The following is a 16,701-nucleotide window of genomic DNA, read 5'->3' as shown; positions in this document are numbered from 1 at the left end:
CAATTAAACAAGATTTATAATTAGCATTAACTAGCTTAGTAGCTTACATAGCGTCTTAGCATAGGGTAACATTAGCATAGTCACGAGGTAACAATACACACAATAGCAGCTGACATCCTCAACATCATGTAAACAGAACTCACCTTCTGGCATTCACACACAGCAATAAACCAAAACCACGAGATGCTGGTGAGAGGACACAAGGAAAAAATGCTGGCTATTAGCAGCTACAGAGGCAGACTAGCAGCACACGGCACAGAGTGGTGCATTCAAGGAGCGTGAGCATAGATATGGTGAGTTCAATGACGTAGGACATATCAATTTCCACAGCGCAAACACTATCTAGAAACAAACCACAACACTTCAACCAAGCAAATAACGTATAAACAGTGGGCTTTCTAACAATTACACTTCAGCATGTGATTCATTCAGACTGCATGTTAATGAACATGTTGCTGACTGAGGTCTGATGATGGTATCAGAGTTGGTCTGAAGCTCACTGAGCTGCTTCACACATGTAGAACAAACCACTGAGTTCATCCATGATCACTGACAGTCTGTGTTACGTCTGTTTACAGGAGGCAGATATGTAGTCGACGACATCCAAGGTAACATCTTTATTTTTCTGACTTATAAAGTTTGATGTTCAGAGACTCGAGTCAGTCTGAGTCGATCCATTAACACCTTTAATCTGACAGTAACAGGACAGTAGCTGTCTGTCAGTTTGGTCCCTGCAGGATCACAGACAGTCTATGACTCAGGTCCCTTCAGCTACAGAGCTCTGCTCTCATGTTGGTCCCTGTGGTCAGTGTAGGATCAGCAGTTCATGTAACGAGCACATGTTTAACCTGTGGGAGAACACAAACCCACAGAGAGGCTCCAGCTGAGTTTGAACCCACAACCTTCCTGCTCAGTGAAACCACCACAGCACCTGCTCACATCCAAAATACTGCATCTACTGCTTCCATACTAGAGGAACTGCTCCTGACACTTCCTGTAAAGCACTTTCACCTGGTGGTGAAGTTTAAAATAAAGTGTGGTGAGGCCTGATTTTAAATCAGCAGCACAGCAGATCTTTGGTTCCTGCTCTCTCCTCTGTTTGTGCAGCTCAGTCTGCTGCTCAGCTCCTTCCTTTACAACAGCTGGGCTCCACACAGCCAGCTGTGTGCTTTGGCTCCACCCTGCGGTGGTTTACACCTCAGCCTAACGAGCAAAAGATTCCTGGTTCGATTCCCAGAGCAGACTCGGATCTCTCTGGGTCGTGTCAGGAAGAAGGAAACATGTGAAGCTTCCTGCTGCTTCACCATATGCACTTACAAAGATGTGCACGTGGTCTGAGACAATTTTTTTTAAAATCTCAACTGATAAAATGCTTCATTCAAAAGAATACAGATAAAAACAATCAGACATGAAGTAATACCTGAATGAAAATATATCACTTTGTCTTTTTTGTTTGTTTACAGTTCGACTTTTGGCTAGACATACTACTGCACCACGTAAGCACTTTATTTCTCTGCTCTGGATTTAGTTAAATGTTGATTTTTCTGATATTTGAAGTGTTTGTGTCCTAATAATATTTGTACAGCAGCAGTGCTGAAAATGTTCCCATGTGAGAGAATTTTTACTGTTGTTTTGGATTACAGTAAACTGTAGGATTACACTTCAGCATGAGATTCATTCAGACTGCATGTTAATGAACATGTTGCTGACTGAGGTCTGATGATGGTATCAGAGTTGGTCTGAAGCTCACTGAGCTGCTTCACACATGTAGAACAAACCACTGAGTTCATCCATGATCACTGACAGTCTGTGTTACGTCTGTTTACAGGACGCGGATGTGGAGCCAACGACAACCAAGGTAACATCTTTATTTTTCTGTCTTATAAAGTTTGTTGTCTGTATCTGTTTTTGTGTAGGCAACAGCAGTGGTAAGTTTGTTACTCTGCAACAATTCATACAGAAATGATTGTGCAAGATGAGCTGTGACATTTTGTATGTACGTGTCTGTTTAGGCAGCAGCAACCCAGCAGACACGTCTCTTATGAGAGGTAAGTGTTTCCTTCTGCAGTGATTTTCTTACATACACCAGTGTAGCAGATGGGTTTTAATATTTTGTGTGTGTGTGTGTAGGCAATGGCAGCGGCAATGGAAGCGGCAATGGAAGCGATCGTAAGTTTGTTACTCTGCAAAGATTTATGTAGAAAGGATTATAGAACATGACCTTTGACATTTTGTGTGTGTGTGTGTTTCTATGCGTATTTTTATGTGTGTGTAGCATCCAACATTTCAACCATCAGCCAAGCTGGCAATGAAGTCACAGCTCAGAATGGTAAGTTTTCCTCTTAAACGATTTACCATGAAGCTGCTTTACATCAGAGAGTTTTGACTTTGGTGATGCATTAATACAAAGGTCAAAGAAATAATCTTTGCAGCACTGAGGAGCTGAAGCTTCTGACGCACACTACTGAAACATTTCTGTTAGCAGCAGTCTGTTCCTCACTGTGATCCCAACCTCTGCCGAGTCACAGAGGAAATGAACACAACGATGAAGTGAAGCGTGAGAACTCAAAGAGGACAGTCTGGGGAACAGAAAAGCCCAAAAACACTAAAACAGGACTCTGTTCATTGGTCAGAACAGAATCATGGTGATAATTGATCACCTCAATCATACAGTTTGGACTAACGTGCTGAGTGTTTGATGAGCAACAAAAACATGTTGATCTACAACTCTTAAAAATAATAACATGCTCAAAAGACACAATACAGAAATAATGATGATTGATGTGGAACTCCGATTAATAACTAATAATTATATTCAAAGGTACATATGACCCTCTGTGAATCACTACCTTATCGTGGTGGAGGGGTTTGGGGGATCCTAGGGGCTATTTTGTCCGGGGGCTTTTGCCCCCTGGTAGGGTCTCCCATGGAAAATTGGTCCTGGGTGAGGGACCAGACAAAGAGCGATTCAGAAGACCCTTATGAGGAAAACATCGAGGGAACAGTTTACTCTGCCCGGGATAGGGTTACCGGGGCCCCGCCCTGGAGCCAGGCCCGGGGAGGGTGGCCGAGGGCGTGCGTCTAGTGGCTGGGCCTTAGTCCGTGGGGCCCGGCCAAGCACAGCCCGAAAAGGGGACATGGGCACATCCTCCCGCAGGCCCACCACCCGCAGGAGGTGCCGTAGGGGTCGGGTGCATTGTGTGCCAGGCGGCGGCCAGGAGCGGAGGCCCTGGCAGACTGATCCCCGGCTACCAAGACTGGCAATTGGGACATGGAATGTCACCTCTCTCGCCTGAGTTAGGGCGTGAGGCTGAGAGATACCGGCTAGATATAGTCGATCAATTTTGTAATCGTATCACCAGACCTGCGACCATATGTTCTGGACACTCGGGTAAAGAGAGGGGCTGAGCTGTCAACTGATCACCACCAGGTGGTGAGTTGGATCAGGTGGCGGGGGAGGACGCTGGACAGACCCGGTGCGCCTAAACGTGTAGTGAGGGTGTGCTGGGAACGCCTGGCAGAGGCCCCAGTCCGTGAGATCTTCAACAGCTTCAACAGCATTCTGAGGGAGACTGGGGACATTGAGTCTGAATGGACCATGTTCAGCATCTCCATCGCCGAAGCTGCTGCATTGAGCTGCGGCTGCAAGGTGGTTGGTGCCTGTCGTGGTGGTAACCCCCGAACCAAATGGTGGACACCAGAGGTGAAGGGAGCCACCAGGCTGAAGAAGGAGTCCTATCAGGCTTGGTTAGCCTGTTGGACTTCGGAGGCAACTGATAGGTACTGACAGGCCAAGCAGAACGTGGCTTGGGCAGTGGCTAAAGCAAAAACACGGGTGTGGGAGGAGTTCGGAGAGGCCATGGAAAAAGACTTTCGGACTGCCTCGAACAGATTCTGGCTAACCGTCAGGCGATTCAGGAGGGTAAGGCGGTGCACTGTGGTATTGGTGGAGTGCTGCTGACTTCAACTGAGAAAATTGTCCGGTGGTGAAAGAACCTCTTTAGTCCTGGACTTCTGTGGTACGAAACAACAGGGTAACTGGCGTTTTCACCCGTCGCTCCTGTCTGAGACATCCTTTTGCCAATTTATGACAACTAAAATATCAGAATTCTTGGAAACTAATGATAAACAAGACGTTTCTGATTCGATTTTATGGGAAACATTTAAAGTGGTAATGCGAGGAGAAATTATTTCTTTTGAATCTTCGTTAAAAACAGAACACCAGAAACGCCTGTTCGAAACAGAAACTGAGTTAACACAGTTAAAACAGGACCACAAGGCCTCCTCTTGTCCCTCTTTGTTTCAAGACATCATTAAAAGGAAGTTTGAGTATAACACAATTTTATCTAGTCAAGTAACAGATCAGCTATTTAGGATCAGACAGAAGCATTTTGAGTTTGGAGATGAGCCCCATAAGCTTCTTTCTCGGCAGCTGAGAGGCCTACAGGCCAGTAGGGCTATACACAAAATTAAATCAAGATCAGGCGTAATTTGAATCAGCCCTAAAGCTATTAATGAGCGATTTAGAGAATATTATGAAGAGCTCTATATGTCGAAATCTTGGGGCAATATTTCTGATTGGTTAGGGAAGCTGGATCTCCCGAAAATGAATGACGCTGCACAAGAGGCTTTAAACTCAGATATTACTATTGAAGAAGTTTCGAAAGCTATTAAGTCATTCCCCAATGGAAAGTCCCCAGGCCCAGATGGGTTTGGTATTGAATTGTATAAAAAATACTCTGAAAAGGTGGCCCCGCTTTTATTGAGACTGTTTAAGCATTCTTTCCATACTCAAGCATTTCCCCGTACGCTATATGAAGCTAATATTTCTCTGTTATTGAAAGAAGGAAAGGATGAAACAGAATGTTCCTCTTATCGACCTATTGCTTTGTTGAATTTGGATATGAAAATTTTCACTAAAATTTTGGCAAACAAATTAAATGGACATATTGGATCAATTATCAAACCGGATCAAACTGGGTTTGTCCCCCAGAGGTTTTCCTTCTTTAATGTTCGAAGATTGATGAATATTATGTATCATAGGCACTGGGGGGCTTCCAAGATCGCAGTACTGAGCTCAGATGCTGAAAAGGCGTTTGACCAGGTCATAGAGAGTGGTGGGGTTGAGAATAGTTCCCTCCCCACTCTTCTTTTTTTCGTCCTCTAATCCGCGAACCAAGGTCAATAATTTTATAGTTTCGAACTGCGTTAAAATCTTTAGTCAGATCAAAAAAGGTTGTGCTCTACCAGACACTTCGATTCATACTCCAATATATTGTAATCACCCTCATGTTTAGACGCCTCTTTTGAGGTCTGGACACAGAAAGGTATTATTACTCTCAAAGACTTATATATTGACAGGCAGTTTGCATCATTTACTCAGTTGCAGAATAAGTTCTCTCTCCCTGCGTCACATTTTTTTCATTATTTACAGATAAGAAACTATGTTCGTCAGAGTATCCATAATTTTCCATCTCTTCCGGAAGAGGGGTCAATTTTTACACTCCTTCTGAGTTCCCCGGATTCTAAAAAGTTGGTTTCTGGTTTTGTGAAATCTTTTTCAGAGTATTTAAATTTTAAATCTGACTTTTTGAAGATGGCATAGGAGGAGGTGCTTGGTTTGCTAATTGGAGATGAGGTGTGGGAGAGGAGTCTGTGTAGGATCCATTCTTGCTCTATAAATGCAAGGCATCAGTTAATTCAATTCAAAGTGCTTCACAGACTTCATTATTCAAAAACTAAACTGCACAGGATTTTTCCTTCTATTAGTCCAACATGTGATCGTTGTAAACTTGGAGAAGGCTCTCTCACTCATTTATTTTGGACTTGCCCCAAATTGCATAACTATTGGTTGGACATTTTTAAATGTTTTTCTGATATCTATAATTGCACATTACAGCCGGACCCAATAATTGCATTGTTTGGATCTTCCTCTTCCCTTTTACACCTCAGCTCTGCTGCACAAATTACAGTTTTGTTCGGAATGGTAATTGCTAAGAAAATTATCTTGACTCTCTGGAAGTCGGATATTGTACCTCAATTCAAAATGTGGCTAACAAACCTGACTGCTCTATTGCACATGGAGAGGATTAGGTACACATTAGCTGACAAACTTAGTCATTTCTTTGATGTGTGGCAGCCATTTTTAGACCACGTATTAAAACAAAGTCCTGTTTGATCAATCGCAAATAACTCAGCCTACCACCTTAGCGTTTTATTTCTGTTTATTGCCAGTGTTGAAGTAGTATTTTTGTTGTTGCAGTGTAATCTTTTGCCTTATTTGTGTGTTTTTGCCCTTGCTGTTGTGTTGTCTGTTTTGTTTTATTGTTTTTTTTTGTTTGTTTGTTTGTTTGTTTTTTGTTTTGTTTTTGTGTCCTTTTTTTCCCCTTATATCAAAAAATCTCAATAAACATACTTAAAAATTAAAAATTAAAAAAAGGCTCTGGATGTTGTAGGGCTGTCTTGGTTGACAAACCTCTACAATGTTGTGGAGATCAGGGGAAGTACCCCTGGACTGGCAGACCGGGGTGGTGGTTCTCATTTTTAAGAAGGGGGACCGGAGGGTGTGTTCCAACTACAGGGGGATCACACTCCTCAGCCTCCCTGGGAAAGTCTATGCCAGGGTGCTAGAAAGGAGAGTTCATCAGTTAGTCAAACCTCGGATACAGGAGGAACAATGCAGTTTTTGTCCTGGTCGTGGAACACTGGACCAGCTCTTTATCTTCTCGAAGATATTTGAAGGTGCATGGGATTTTGCCCAACCAGTTTACCTGTGTTTTGTGGACTTGGAGAAATCATTTGACCGTGTCCCTCGGGGCGTCTTGTGGCGGGGTGCTCCAGGAGTGTAGGGTGTTTGGCCCCTACAGGCCATTCAGTCCTTATACAACCGTTGCAAGAGCTTGGTCCTCATAGCCAGCAATAAGTCGGATTTTTTCTCGGTGGGTGATGGGCTCCAGCAGCGCTGCTCTTTGTCACTGATTCTGTTCAGAATTTTTATGGACAGAATTTCTAGGCGTAGCCAAGTGGCGGAAGGCTTTCACTGGGGTGGTCTCAGAATCTCATCTCTACTTTTTCGGATCATGTGGTTCTGTTGGTTTCATCGGGTGATGCAGTCAGATTAGGTGCGGCTGCAGAAACAGGAGAAACAAGGGAACTGGGCAGATTCCAGTCCAGTTAAGCTGCTGGCCCTGATGGTGTCAGTGCCAAGGTCCTGTGCTGTGCTGCCCAGCTGTCTGAAGTTCTACATCAGATCTTCAACATGAGTCTGAAACTGCAGAGGGTCCCATCACTCTGGAAGACATCCTGCCTGGTTCCTGTCCCCAAAAAGATCAACCCGTTGACCCTCGGTGACTACAGGCCAGTGGCTCTGACTTCACATGTCATGAAGACGCTGGAGAGATTCATCTTGAGACACTTGCGTCTGCTGGTGGAGCCTTGGCTGGACCCCCTACAGTTGTCTTATCGACCTCGTATCGGTGTGGAGGATGCCATCATCTACCTGCTGGACCAGGCTTATTCTCATCTGGACATTGTTGGGAGCACTGTGAAGGTCATGTTCTTTGACTTCTCTAGTGCTTTTAACACGATCAGACCATCACTGCTGGAGAATAAGCTCACGGAAATGCAGGTGGACGCCCCACTGGTAGCTTGGATCACGGACTATTTAATAAGTCGACCTCAGCATGTTCAGCTGAAGGGCTGCCGCTCACATAACATCCTGAGCAGCATGGGGGTGCCACAGGGGACTGTCCTATCACCCTTCCTCTTCACCCTCTACACGTCTGACTTCAGGTACAAGTCTCAGTCATGTCATCTGCAGAAATTCTCTGATGACTTCTGCCATTGTGGGCTGTATCAGGGATGGACAGCAGGAGGAGTACAGGAGTGTGGTGGACAGCTTTGTCGAGTGGTGTGAGCTTAACCATCTACAACTTAACATCACAAAAACAAAGGAACTGATAATGGACTTTAGGAAGCATGCTCCTCCTCCTCCTAACCCTGTCACCACTGTCACCATCAGAGGGGCTGATGTGGAGGTCGTGGAAGACTACCGGTACCTGGGGGTACACATCGACCGTAAACTGGACTGGTCCAAGAACACTGAATCTGTCTTCAAGAAAGGGGAGAGTCGGCTTTTCCTACTTAGACGGCTCAGGTCCTTCAATGTCTGTAGGAAAATGTTGACCATGTTCTTACCACGCTGTGGTAGAGAGCGCTGTGTTCTTTGCAGCTGTATGCTGGGGCAGTGGGGTGAAGACAGCTGATGCCAACAGGCTGAACAAGCTGGTTAAAAAGGCTGGTTCTGTCCTGGGTGTCAGACTGGAGAACCTGGTGGAGGTGTCTGAGAGGAGAATGCTAAAAAGCTTTTCAGTATCATGAACAACCCCTCCCACCCCATGCACGCCTCCATTATGGACCATTGGAGCACACGCAGCAAAAGACTCATTGCCCCGAAATGCAGAACTGACCGCCACAGGAAATCCTTTGTACTGGTGGCAATAAGACTGTACAACTCTTCCTCACTCTGTAGATGACCTTTAGGATTAATATTAATGTAACTTTGTTTTATACTCTTTGTGCAATATTATTAGTCATCTGTTAGTTATTGATTATATGTTCAATCAATCAATCAATCAAAGCTTTATTTGCCACATGCAAGTTGCCCTGCAGTGAAATGGGACCCCCCCCCCCCGACCTTACACACACAACACAGACATTACATGGGGATACAAGTCGGAGATCGGTAGCGTTACAGAAAAACACTGAAATGTACATTACAATGGGAAAGTACAAGAGGAAAAAAAGAGACCTCTGCTCATGCTGTGCTTCCATGGTAGGACAGCATAAGAACAGGAAACAAAAAAACTCCTCTGCACAAAAAGCACATAAATGTCCACAGCACAACATTATGAAAGACATGACAAGCCACAGGGTTGGGTGGGGGGTGAGGAGTAATCCGAAGCGAACACAGCAGCCGCCCTGCCCAACGCTACCATTCCAGTGCGGGCTCAGACCCGCCGTGTTCCCCCGCAGGAAACAAGCATCGAAGGCGTTTGGAAAGGGAGGGGGGATGAGTGTGTGCATATCAGTATGTGTGTGTGTGTGTGTGCGTGTCCAGAGTTCTGCTGAGACAGCGTCCTTCGCCCTGCCAGGCTAAGTAAACAGTCTTCCAGCCAACCCAGGTGGCCTTGCATAGAATGGGAAGAACAGTCTAAACACAGTCGTTATCAGGGTGTTGTTGTTCAGCTCCAGCCTTGAGCCCACAGCTGGCGCCGAAGGGATAGCCACAGTTAGATGGTGGTTTTTTTCTTTTAGACGAACAACTCATAAGAATTTCAAAGCTGTTGTCTAACACGCTGACACCGACACTGGTCTCTCAATCTCCCGTTGGAGAGCTGCTAGCTTCTCCATGATGTTATCAAACTTACGCTCCATGATGTTGTCATTCTTGTGCTCAGAGAGCAGATTCTGAGAACTCACGACCGCAGTGAGCTGCTCCACGATGAAATCCAACTTCCGGTCGGTGTTTGTCTCATTTCTCCCAGTATATGCTGTTACACTACTTTTTTAAAATTCTTTTTAATTCTTTTTTTTTTGTATTCATTTTGCACAACTATTCCACTTTACTGATAGGTATGTTATTATTTTATTTATTGTATTCTATTTTATTGTATTCTTGTGCACTCTTTTTTTCTTCTTTCATCTTGCTGCTGTGAGCATGCTCATGACAAAAGAATTTCCCTCGGGATAAATAAAGTTCATATCTTATCTTATCTTAACATGCAAAGCTGAACAGAACAAGCAAAAAACAAATGGAGCACAAAGTGTAGCTGGTACGTGACAGGTGTGCCACAGCTGTATCGTTTTGGGTCATCTTCAAGGAGCAGTCACATTGTGAATGTTGGAAAGTATTTTTGATTCAGATGCTATTTCCTGCTCATTCTAGCAAGTTATCATGTGTCGATCCACACTGAGCACATCACTTTACATTTTCTCTTTCCAGCTCAAGTTGAGGTGTATGCACAGAATTCGAAGGCCAATGAAAAACTCCCCTTGACATGCACCGCCAGAGGCCAGGGAGTCACCGACGTAGAGATCAAGCGTAAAGAGGAGGGGAGGGAAGAGGAGACTGTAACTAAAGGAGGTTGGATATGCAGAGAATGAAACTAAGTCGGCAGGATTACTCCCATTTGGGAAGTATTAAAGCTTAATGTGGTTGAAACATTGAGATATTTAGATTTACAGTTGTGTCCTAAATGAATCCAGATGAATGTCTTACCAAAGTTACTTCATCTTTTTGAACACTCCTCTGTATGTAACTGGTGCCAGTTTGTTAAAGGATAAGCGTGTTTCACACGCAGATGTAATATAAATAAATACACAATCAATTTGTTTTCTTTTTAATGGGGAAAATGCCAAATGTTACACGCTGGACCAGTAATGCGGCGCACAGCGAAGGACAAACACAGAGCACATGAAATGTGTTTTATACAGCGTCAGTCTAAACAGTTATTTTTTACAAAGCTTCATTATTTAGACACAGACTTTATTAAAGCCACACTGGGGAAATACACAGGTTACTGCAGCACAGGGGTCAGCAAGAACAGGGAATAAGAGATATGTTAGAAAAATAAGAAAAAATAGTGCACAACATATATTTTACCAATATATTTGTTTTATTGGAGACATTTTCAGTTTTGCTGAACATAAGAAATATGAAATAAAACTGTTGCTTGTCCTTGCAGACTATACTGACACCTGAGTCACTGACAGCTGTATCCTGGAGACGCTGAGTCCTGTGAAGCCCTGAAGTCTCCATCAGATCTACACACAACACCAGATTTACCAAAACATACTTACCAGTGTGCAGAGCATTAAGACTAAGGGTTTTTTTTTTTTTTTTAAAGAAAAAGTAGTTTAAAAGTAATTCAGCTTAAAGTGTAGTGACTCTTTAAGCTGAACCTCAGTCACAGTGAACGTTACATGAGGTCAGAGGTGAATTCAGGTTTTTATGTATTTTAACAGAACTATCTCAGTTTGTTCATAAGTCTTGTGTCATTATTATTTCTTTCCTGGTATAATTTCAAGTGCGCCCTGCAGACTGACCACATGTGCAGCGTGCATCCAGAAAAGGATGGATGGAGAATTCCATGCAGTCCCTGTTGGAGCTATTTGTTCTTTATTTTTATTATTTTATTATAAGAGTCACATAAATAAAGTGTCCCAGGTACTTAAATTTAATAATTGAAATTTTAATCATATACGTAATAATTTAAATATGAATGTTGCAAAAACGTATTTTTACTCAATGATCATCTCTCATATGGACTATTGTTTGACGTCCTGGTCACTTGCTTGTCCAACAACACTTAAAACTATTGAAAACATTTATAAAAGAAGTTTAAAACTACTTGACAAAAAACCGACTTCCCACCACCACTGTCATGTGTTAAAAAAACATAAATTGCTGAACTTCAATAACTTAGTGAAACTTAAAGAGTGTGTTTAATATATAAAGTCTTACACTCCCTTGCTCCATCACCACTAAAGCAGTTCATTAGGCATAAAGAAAGCTCAGACAGGACCACTCGAGCTACAATCCGAGGAGACTTGTTTACACCCCACAGACGGACAGCATTTGGGCAGAACGTCCTCTCTGTTAAGGGTGGCCATCTGTGGAACAGTCTTCCTCAACCCATCAGAGAATGCTCGACATTCAATTTGTTTAAGGCAAAGGTTAAAAACTGGTTATGGACAAATCAAGTGTGTGATCATGTATGAGTTGTATAGTTTTAATGTTTTATTTGGGAACAGAATGGTGTGTATGTGTAAGTTTGGTGATGGAGTTTTTATTATGAATAAATGATAAATTTTTATGAATTATTATGTCTATTTTTTTATGTTTAAGGACAACAGATGGAAATTAGCCCATGGCTATAATCTGGTATGTTTACATTCATGTATTTTTTTTTTTTACATTTATGTTCATTAACATGCACTGTCCTAAATAAATTAATTAAATTATTTTGAAATTTGTTGAAGTTTGTTGTTGGTTTACATATATTTTTTTTGTTATTTACAAGTCTTATTTGTAGGTTAATATTTGCTTCTTTTTTGTTTTGTTTTGTTGTGTATCTTGTTAAGTCAGTCAGGAAGAACTGTGGGGCCATTTTTTTCTATAAATAAAGGGACTGGTATAGGACCAGCATGCACTGGGGAGGGCCTATGTTTTTTTTTTTACCAGAGCAGGAGAAGCAGCAGTAAGCAACAGAAATGGATCTTTGTTATTGCTTACCAAACTGGATAAATAAACCATAAAACGCAACTTTCAGGTTCTTTTGCCTGCTTACAAAATACTACCACAGTGCAGCAGTGGCTTGTAGATTTTAAATTGTTGGATGTTTGGTTGGACAAAACAAAGGAATCACCACTACAGTCCCATTGGAGGGAAGTTTTCAAGAAAGCAAAGAGAAAACAGATTTTAGTGTGCAGCTTTAAGGCACTCAAGGTGATCATTACATGTGGCATTAAATACAGTCAGTCAGGTCAGGTGATATTTAATCAATTTAACCAATTAAAGATGTTTAATCAATATTTAATCAATTTAAAATTAAATTGCTTTGAAAAAACTAAGCAAAATTATTTCTATTTCATTGCTGCACGTCTTAAATGTTACAGTTTGAAGCATTAACTTGTTATTTTAATTGAAAACTTAAGGTTCCAACTAGATTTCTTAATTATGTGTGCCTATGCCAAGAGGCACACATATTATGTGTGCCTATGCCAAGAGGCACACATATTACTATTCGTCGGATTTATTATTATTATTATTATTATGTGTGCCTATGCCAAGAGGCACACATATTACTATTCGTCGGATTTATTATTATTATTATGTGTGCCTATGCCAAGAGGCACACATATTACTATTCGTCGGATTTATTATTATTATTATTATTATTATTATTCTTCAGTTTCCGCCTGAAATTTTGCAGCGAATCTCGCCTCGCAGTTTTGAGACAAGCTTCATATATGTTACCTCATTTTGTGCGGCTGGATCAGGAATGGTGTGCTATGACTTTTGGTGTTTATGACTATTATAGTTTTTTAAATATTAATATTTTAGTGAAAATTTTCCCGCGCTTCTCTGCCAAACAGTTTTGACAATAGGGTTACATATGTTAGATCATTTTGTGCGGCTGGAGCTGGACTAGTATGGTATACACTTTTGGTGTTTATGACTTTTATAGTTTTTTAAATATTAATATTTTAGTGCAAATTTAGAAAGATTCTTCTTTTGGCGCCATAGAAACAGACTTCATTTGTGGTGTGTTGGCTCCATCTTTTGGTCCCACTGATACAAATTTCAAACTTCATTTGTGGTGTGTTGGCTCTCTCTAGTGGTATGCCGGGAGTAGTACGGCCTGTCTACCCTTATTTGGATTACCGTAATGATGACAATATCAACGGTGCGCACAGCGTCGCTGCTTTCAGGAGCCATTGGAATTTTTAAGGTTGCGCAAATCATTCAATAGTTACGGTAATGCTTGGTGGAAAACTCAATATCCCACAATTCATAGCACGCCTCTGCCGAGTCAAACAATGGCGGCCATCACTTAGTTTTTATTTTCCTCTTAATACTGTTTCTAGGTCACAAAATAAACTTTTAAGATATTTTCAGGCGAGAATATAGGTGTGTAAACTTCAAATATCTGCTCATTTTGTCAAAACATCCCATATTAGCGACAATGTTCTGACGATGTCGTTTCTGCTTGAGGCTAGCTGGCTAGTGTGGCTAGCGCGGCTTTGCTAACAAGCTACAGCCGGCCTGGATGACAGTGAGAGCGGCTTACTCTGGTTTCACACCCGGTCCTTCGTAAAGTCTCGTGGTCACAGCTGGACTTATTTTAAATAAATAAATGATTTATTTATTTATTCATTTTAGTAACGGTATAAACAGTGAAAGGTGGTGGATTGGCCAGATGTAAACTTCAAATATGTGCTCGTGTTACCAAGACATCCCATATTAGCTCTGATGGTTTCGGTGCCTGCAAAGAGCTAGACAGCTAGCTAGCTAACTGGCTGTCTTTTTGACTCAGGGTCATAGCTGGACTTATTTTCGTTTTTATGAGCCGATGAGGGGTTTTTTTTAGTAACGGTACAAACAGTGAAAGGCGGTGGATTGTCCAGATGCTGGTCGATGTGGAAAAAATAACTGAGTTGTTTGGTGGTCGCTGACGCGGAGCTACAACCGAGGGCAGCTATCCACCGGTGTGTGTCAGACAGAGCATGCAGGGAACGAGGCGGCGAGGCGACCGCCGATCAACCGGTGGTAGATCGTGGATCAGGGAAACCGAAGGCAGGAGAAGCAGGCGGCTGCCGGTCAGAGCGTGAGGTGAACTGAATTTCAGGTAAGAAGTTATGAACTGCACTCTATTTGGGTCAGATATAAACCGAGTTTAGGTGTAGTTTGGTGGAAACCAGGAGATGACCTTACCGAATCATCAGAGCTGAACTGGTGATGGAGAAACAGGTTTACCTTTTTTTTAGGTGACATGAATGAGTTGAAGGGAAGTTATGAACTGTTTCTGAGAGAAATAAACACCAAGCTCCTTTTTTATTTAGCTGACAGCTGGTAACTGTGCAGGGGCGGATCTAGCAAAGCTTTTGCCAGGGGGCCAGGTAGGGCATCTTACAACCAAAGTTTGTATAATAATACACAAGATTGGCTGTAGACCATTGTTAATCATTCAGAACACTGTGTAAAAATAACAAAAAACAAAAAGTGAATGCAAAAGTGCATAAATATTTATTTTACGTGATTGATGTGTGTGGCGGGGCGTGGTCTGCAGTGCCGCTGCAGGGGAGGTGGACCCACCTGAGCGGCATCTGCAATCACGCCTCTCTGGCGTAGTCTGTGCTCTCTCGGCTGTTTTTTGGGTGTGTGTCAGGCTGTGTGTTGAAAAGCTACAGCCGGCTGTGTGGGTACACCAACCATGTGTGAAAAGTGGTCCATAACGTAATGCTTCAAAGCGTGTTCATGCAAACATTGTCGGGTCTGCCGTGGTACAATGGGACTTCTGCTCATGAAACTATGTGCACAGCGTCTGCAAATTGGGGCTGTACAAAGTCACTTCATCTTTACCCAAAATTGTAAGCTGTCATCTGTGAGGTGCGAGCGGTGTTTGTTTTTACCATAGTTCATGGTGGAGAATGGCTGCTCTGCTGAGTTTTGCTCTCTGTAGCTGTATGAATGGCAAACTACACTGTTTACCAGCGGCATAGGCACACTTAAAATTTCTTCTGAAATTTTCGCTTTCTAGTTATTATGTGTGCCTATGCCAAGAGGCACACATATTACTATTGCTCGGATTTATTATTATTATTATTCTTCAGTTTCCGCCTGAAATTTTGCAGCGAATCTCGCCTCGCAGTTTTGAGACAAGCTTCATATATGTTACCTCATTTTGTGCGGCTGGATCAGGAATGGTGTGCTATGACTTTTGGTGTTTATGACTATTATAGTTTTTTAAATATTAATATTTTAGTGAAAATTTTCCCGCGCCTCTCTGCCGAACAGTTTTGACAATACGGTTACATATGTTAGATCATTTTGTGCGGCTGGAGCTGGACTAGTATGGTATACACTTTTGGTGTTCATGACTTTTATACTTTTTGAAATATTTTGATTTTAGTGCAAATTTAGGCCAATTTCCATAGAAACAGACTTTATTTGTGGTGGGTTGGCTCTCTCTAGTGGTATACCGGAGTAGTACGGCCGAAAATCTGTATGCTTGTTTTTAAACTCAATATCCCATAATCCATAGCGCGCCTCTGCCGAGTTAAACAATGGCGGACACCTCTTCGTTTTAAATGTCTTTTATTCGTGTTTCTAGGTCACAAAATAAACTTTTAAGATATTTTCAGGCGAGAATGTAGGTGTGTAAACTTCAAATATCTGCTCGTTTTGTCAAAACATCCCATATTATATCTGACGATGTTGCCGGCTAACTAGCTAGCGCCGCTAGCTAGCGCCGCTAGCGACCCTTCGAGCACCCGGACTTGCCTTTAGTGAGGCTGCTGACCATCACCTGATCGCTCGCCAACAGACTTTGTCTTAGGTGGATTTATTTTTCGTTTATATGGGCTGATGATGCTGGTCGATGTGGAAAAAATAACTGAGTTGTTTGGTCTTGGCTAACGCGGAGCTACAACCGGAGCTACAACCGAGAGCAGCTATCTACCGGTGTGTGTCAGAAAAACATGCGAGGAACGAGACATACGAGGCGGCGAGGGGACCGCCAATCGACCGGTGGTAGATCGTGGATCAGGGAAACCAAAGGCAGGAGCGTGAGGTGAACTGAATTTCAGGTAAGAAGTTATGAACTGCACTCTATTTGGGTCAGATATAAACCGAGTTTAGGTGTAGTTTGGTGGAAACCAGGAGATGACCTTACCGAATCATCAGAGCTGAACTGGTGATGGAGAAACAGGTTTACCTTTTTTTTAGGTGACATGAATGAGTTGAAGGGAAGTTATGAACTGTTTCTGAGAGAAATAAACACCAAGCTCCTTTTTTATTTAGCTGACAGCTGGTAACTGTGCAGGGGCGGATCTAGCAAAGCTTTTGCCAGGGGGCCAGGTAGGGCATCTTACAACCAAAGTTTGTATAATAATACACAAGATTGTCTGTAGACCATT

The 16,701-nt window shown here is 42.5% G+C and overlaps 1 protein-coding gene across 2 annotated transcripts in view; it reads left to right on the top strand.

Moving 5' to 3' along the window:
* Nucleotides 1–11,877, top strand: part of LOC134619746 (class I histocompatibility antigen, F10 alpha chain-like) — a 30,236-nt gene extending 18,359 nt beyond the window's left edge. For both annotated transcript variants that reach the window (XM_063465577.1, XM_063465576.1), the window contains 8 exons: nucleotides 579–608; nucleotides 1,464–1,496; nucleotides 1,829–1,858; nucleotides 2,013–2,048; nucleotides 2,131–2,169; nucleotides 2,276–2,329; nucleotides 10,004–10,144; nucleotides 10,746–11,877. In XM_063465577.1, the coding sequence (XP_063321647.1) occupies nucleotides 579–608; nucleotides 1,464–1,496; nucleotides 1,829–1,858; nucleotides 2,013–2,048; nucleotides 2,131–2,169; nucleotides 2,276–2,329; nucleotides 10,004–10,144; nucleotides 10,746–10,762 (380 nt within the window). In that variant the 3' untranslated portion in view covers nucleotides 10,763–11,877. The remainder of the gene's footprint in view (nucleotides 1–578; nucleotides 609–1,463; nucleotides 1,497–1,828; nucleotides 1,859–2,012; nucleotides 2,049–2,130; nucleotides 2,170–2,275; nucleotides 2,330–10,003; nucleotides 10,145–10,745) is intronic.
* Nucleotides 11,878–16,701: the final 4,824 nt, after the last annotated feature.

The sequence above is a fragment of the Pelmatolapia mariae genome, linkage group LG22 (genome assembly GCF_036321145.2).
Source record: "Pelmatolapia mariae isolate MD_Pm_ZW linkage group LG22, Pm_UMD_F_2, whole genome shotgun sequence".
NCBI classification, from domain to species: domain Eukaryota; kingdom Metazoa; phylum Chordata; class Actinopteri; order Cichliformes; family Cichlidae; genus Pelmatolapia; species Pelmatolapia mariae.
Note: the sequence above shows the minus strand (reverse complement) of the source record. Positions and strands in the feature narration are given on the sequence as shown.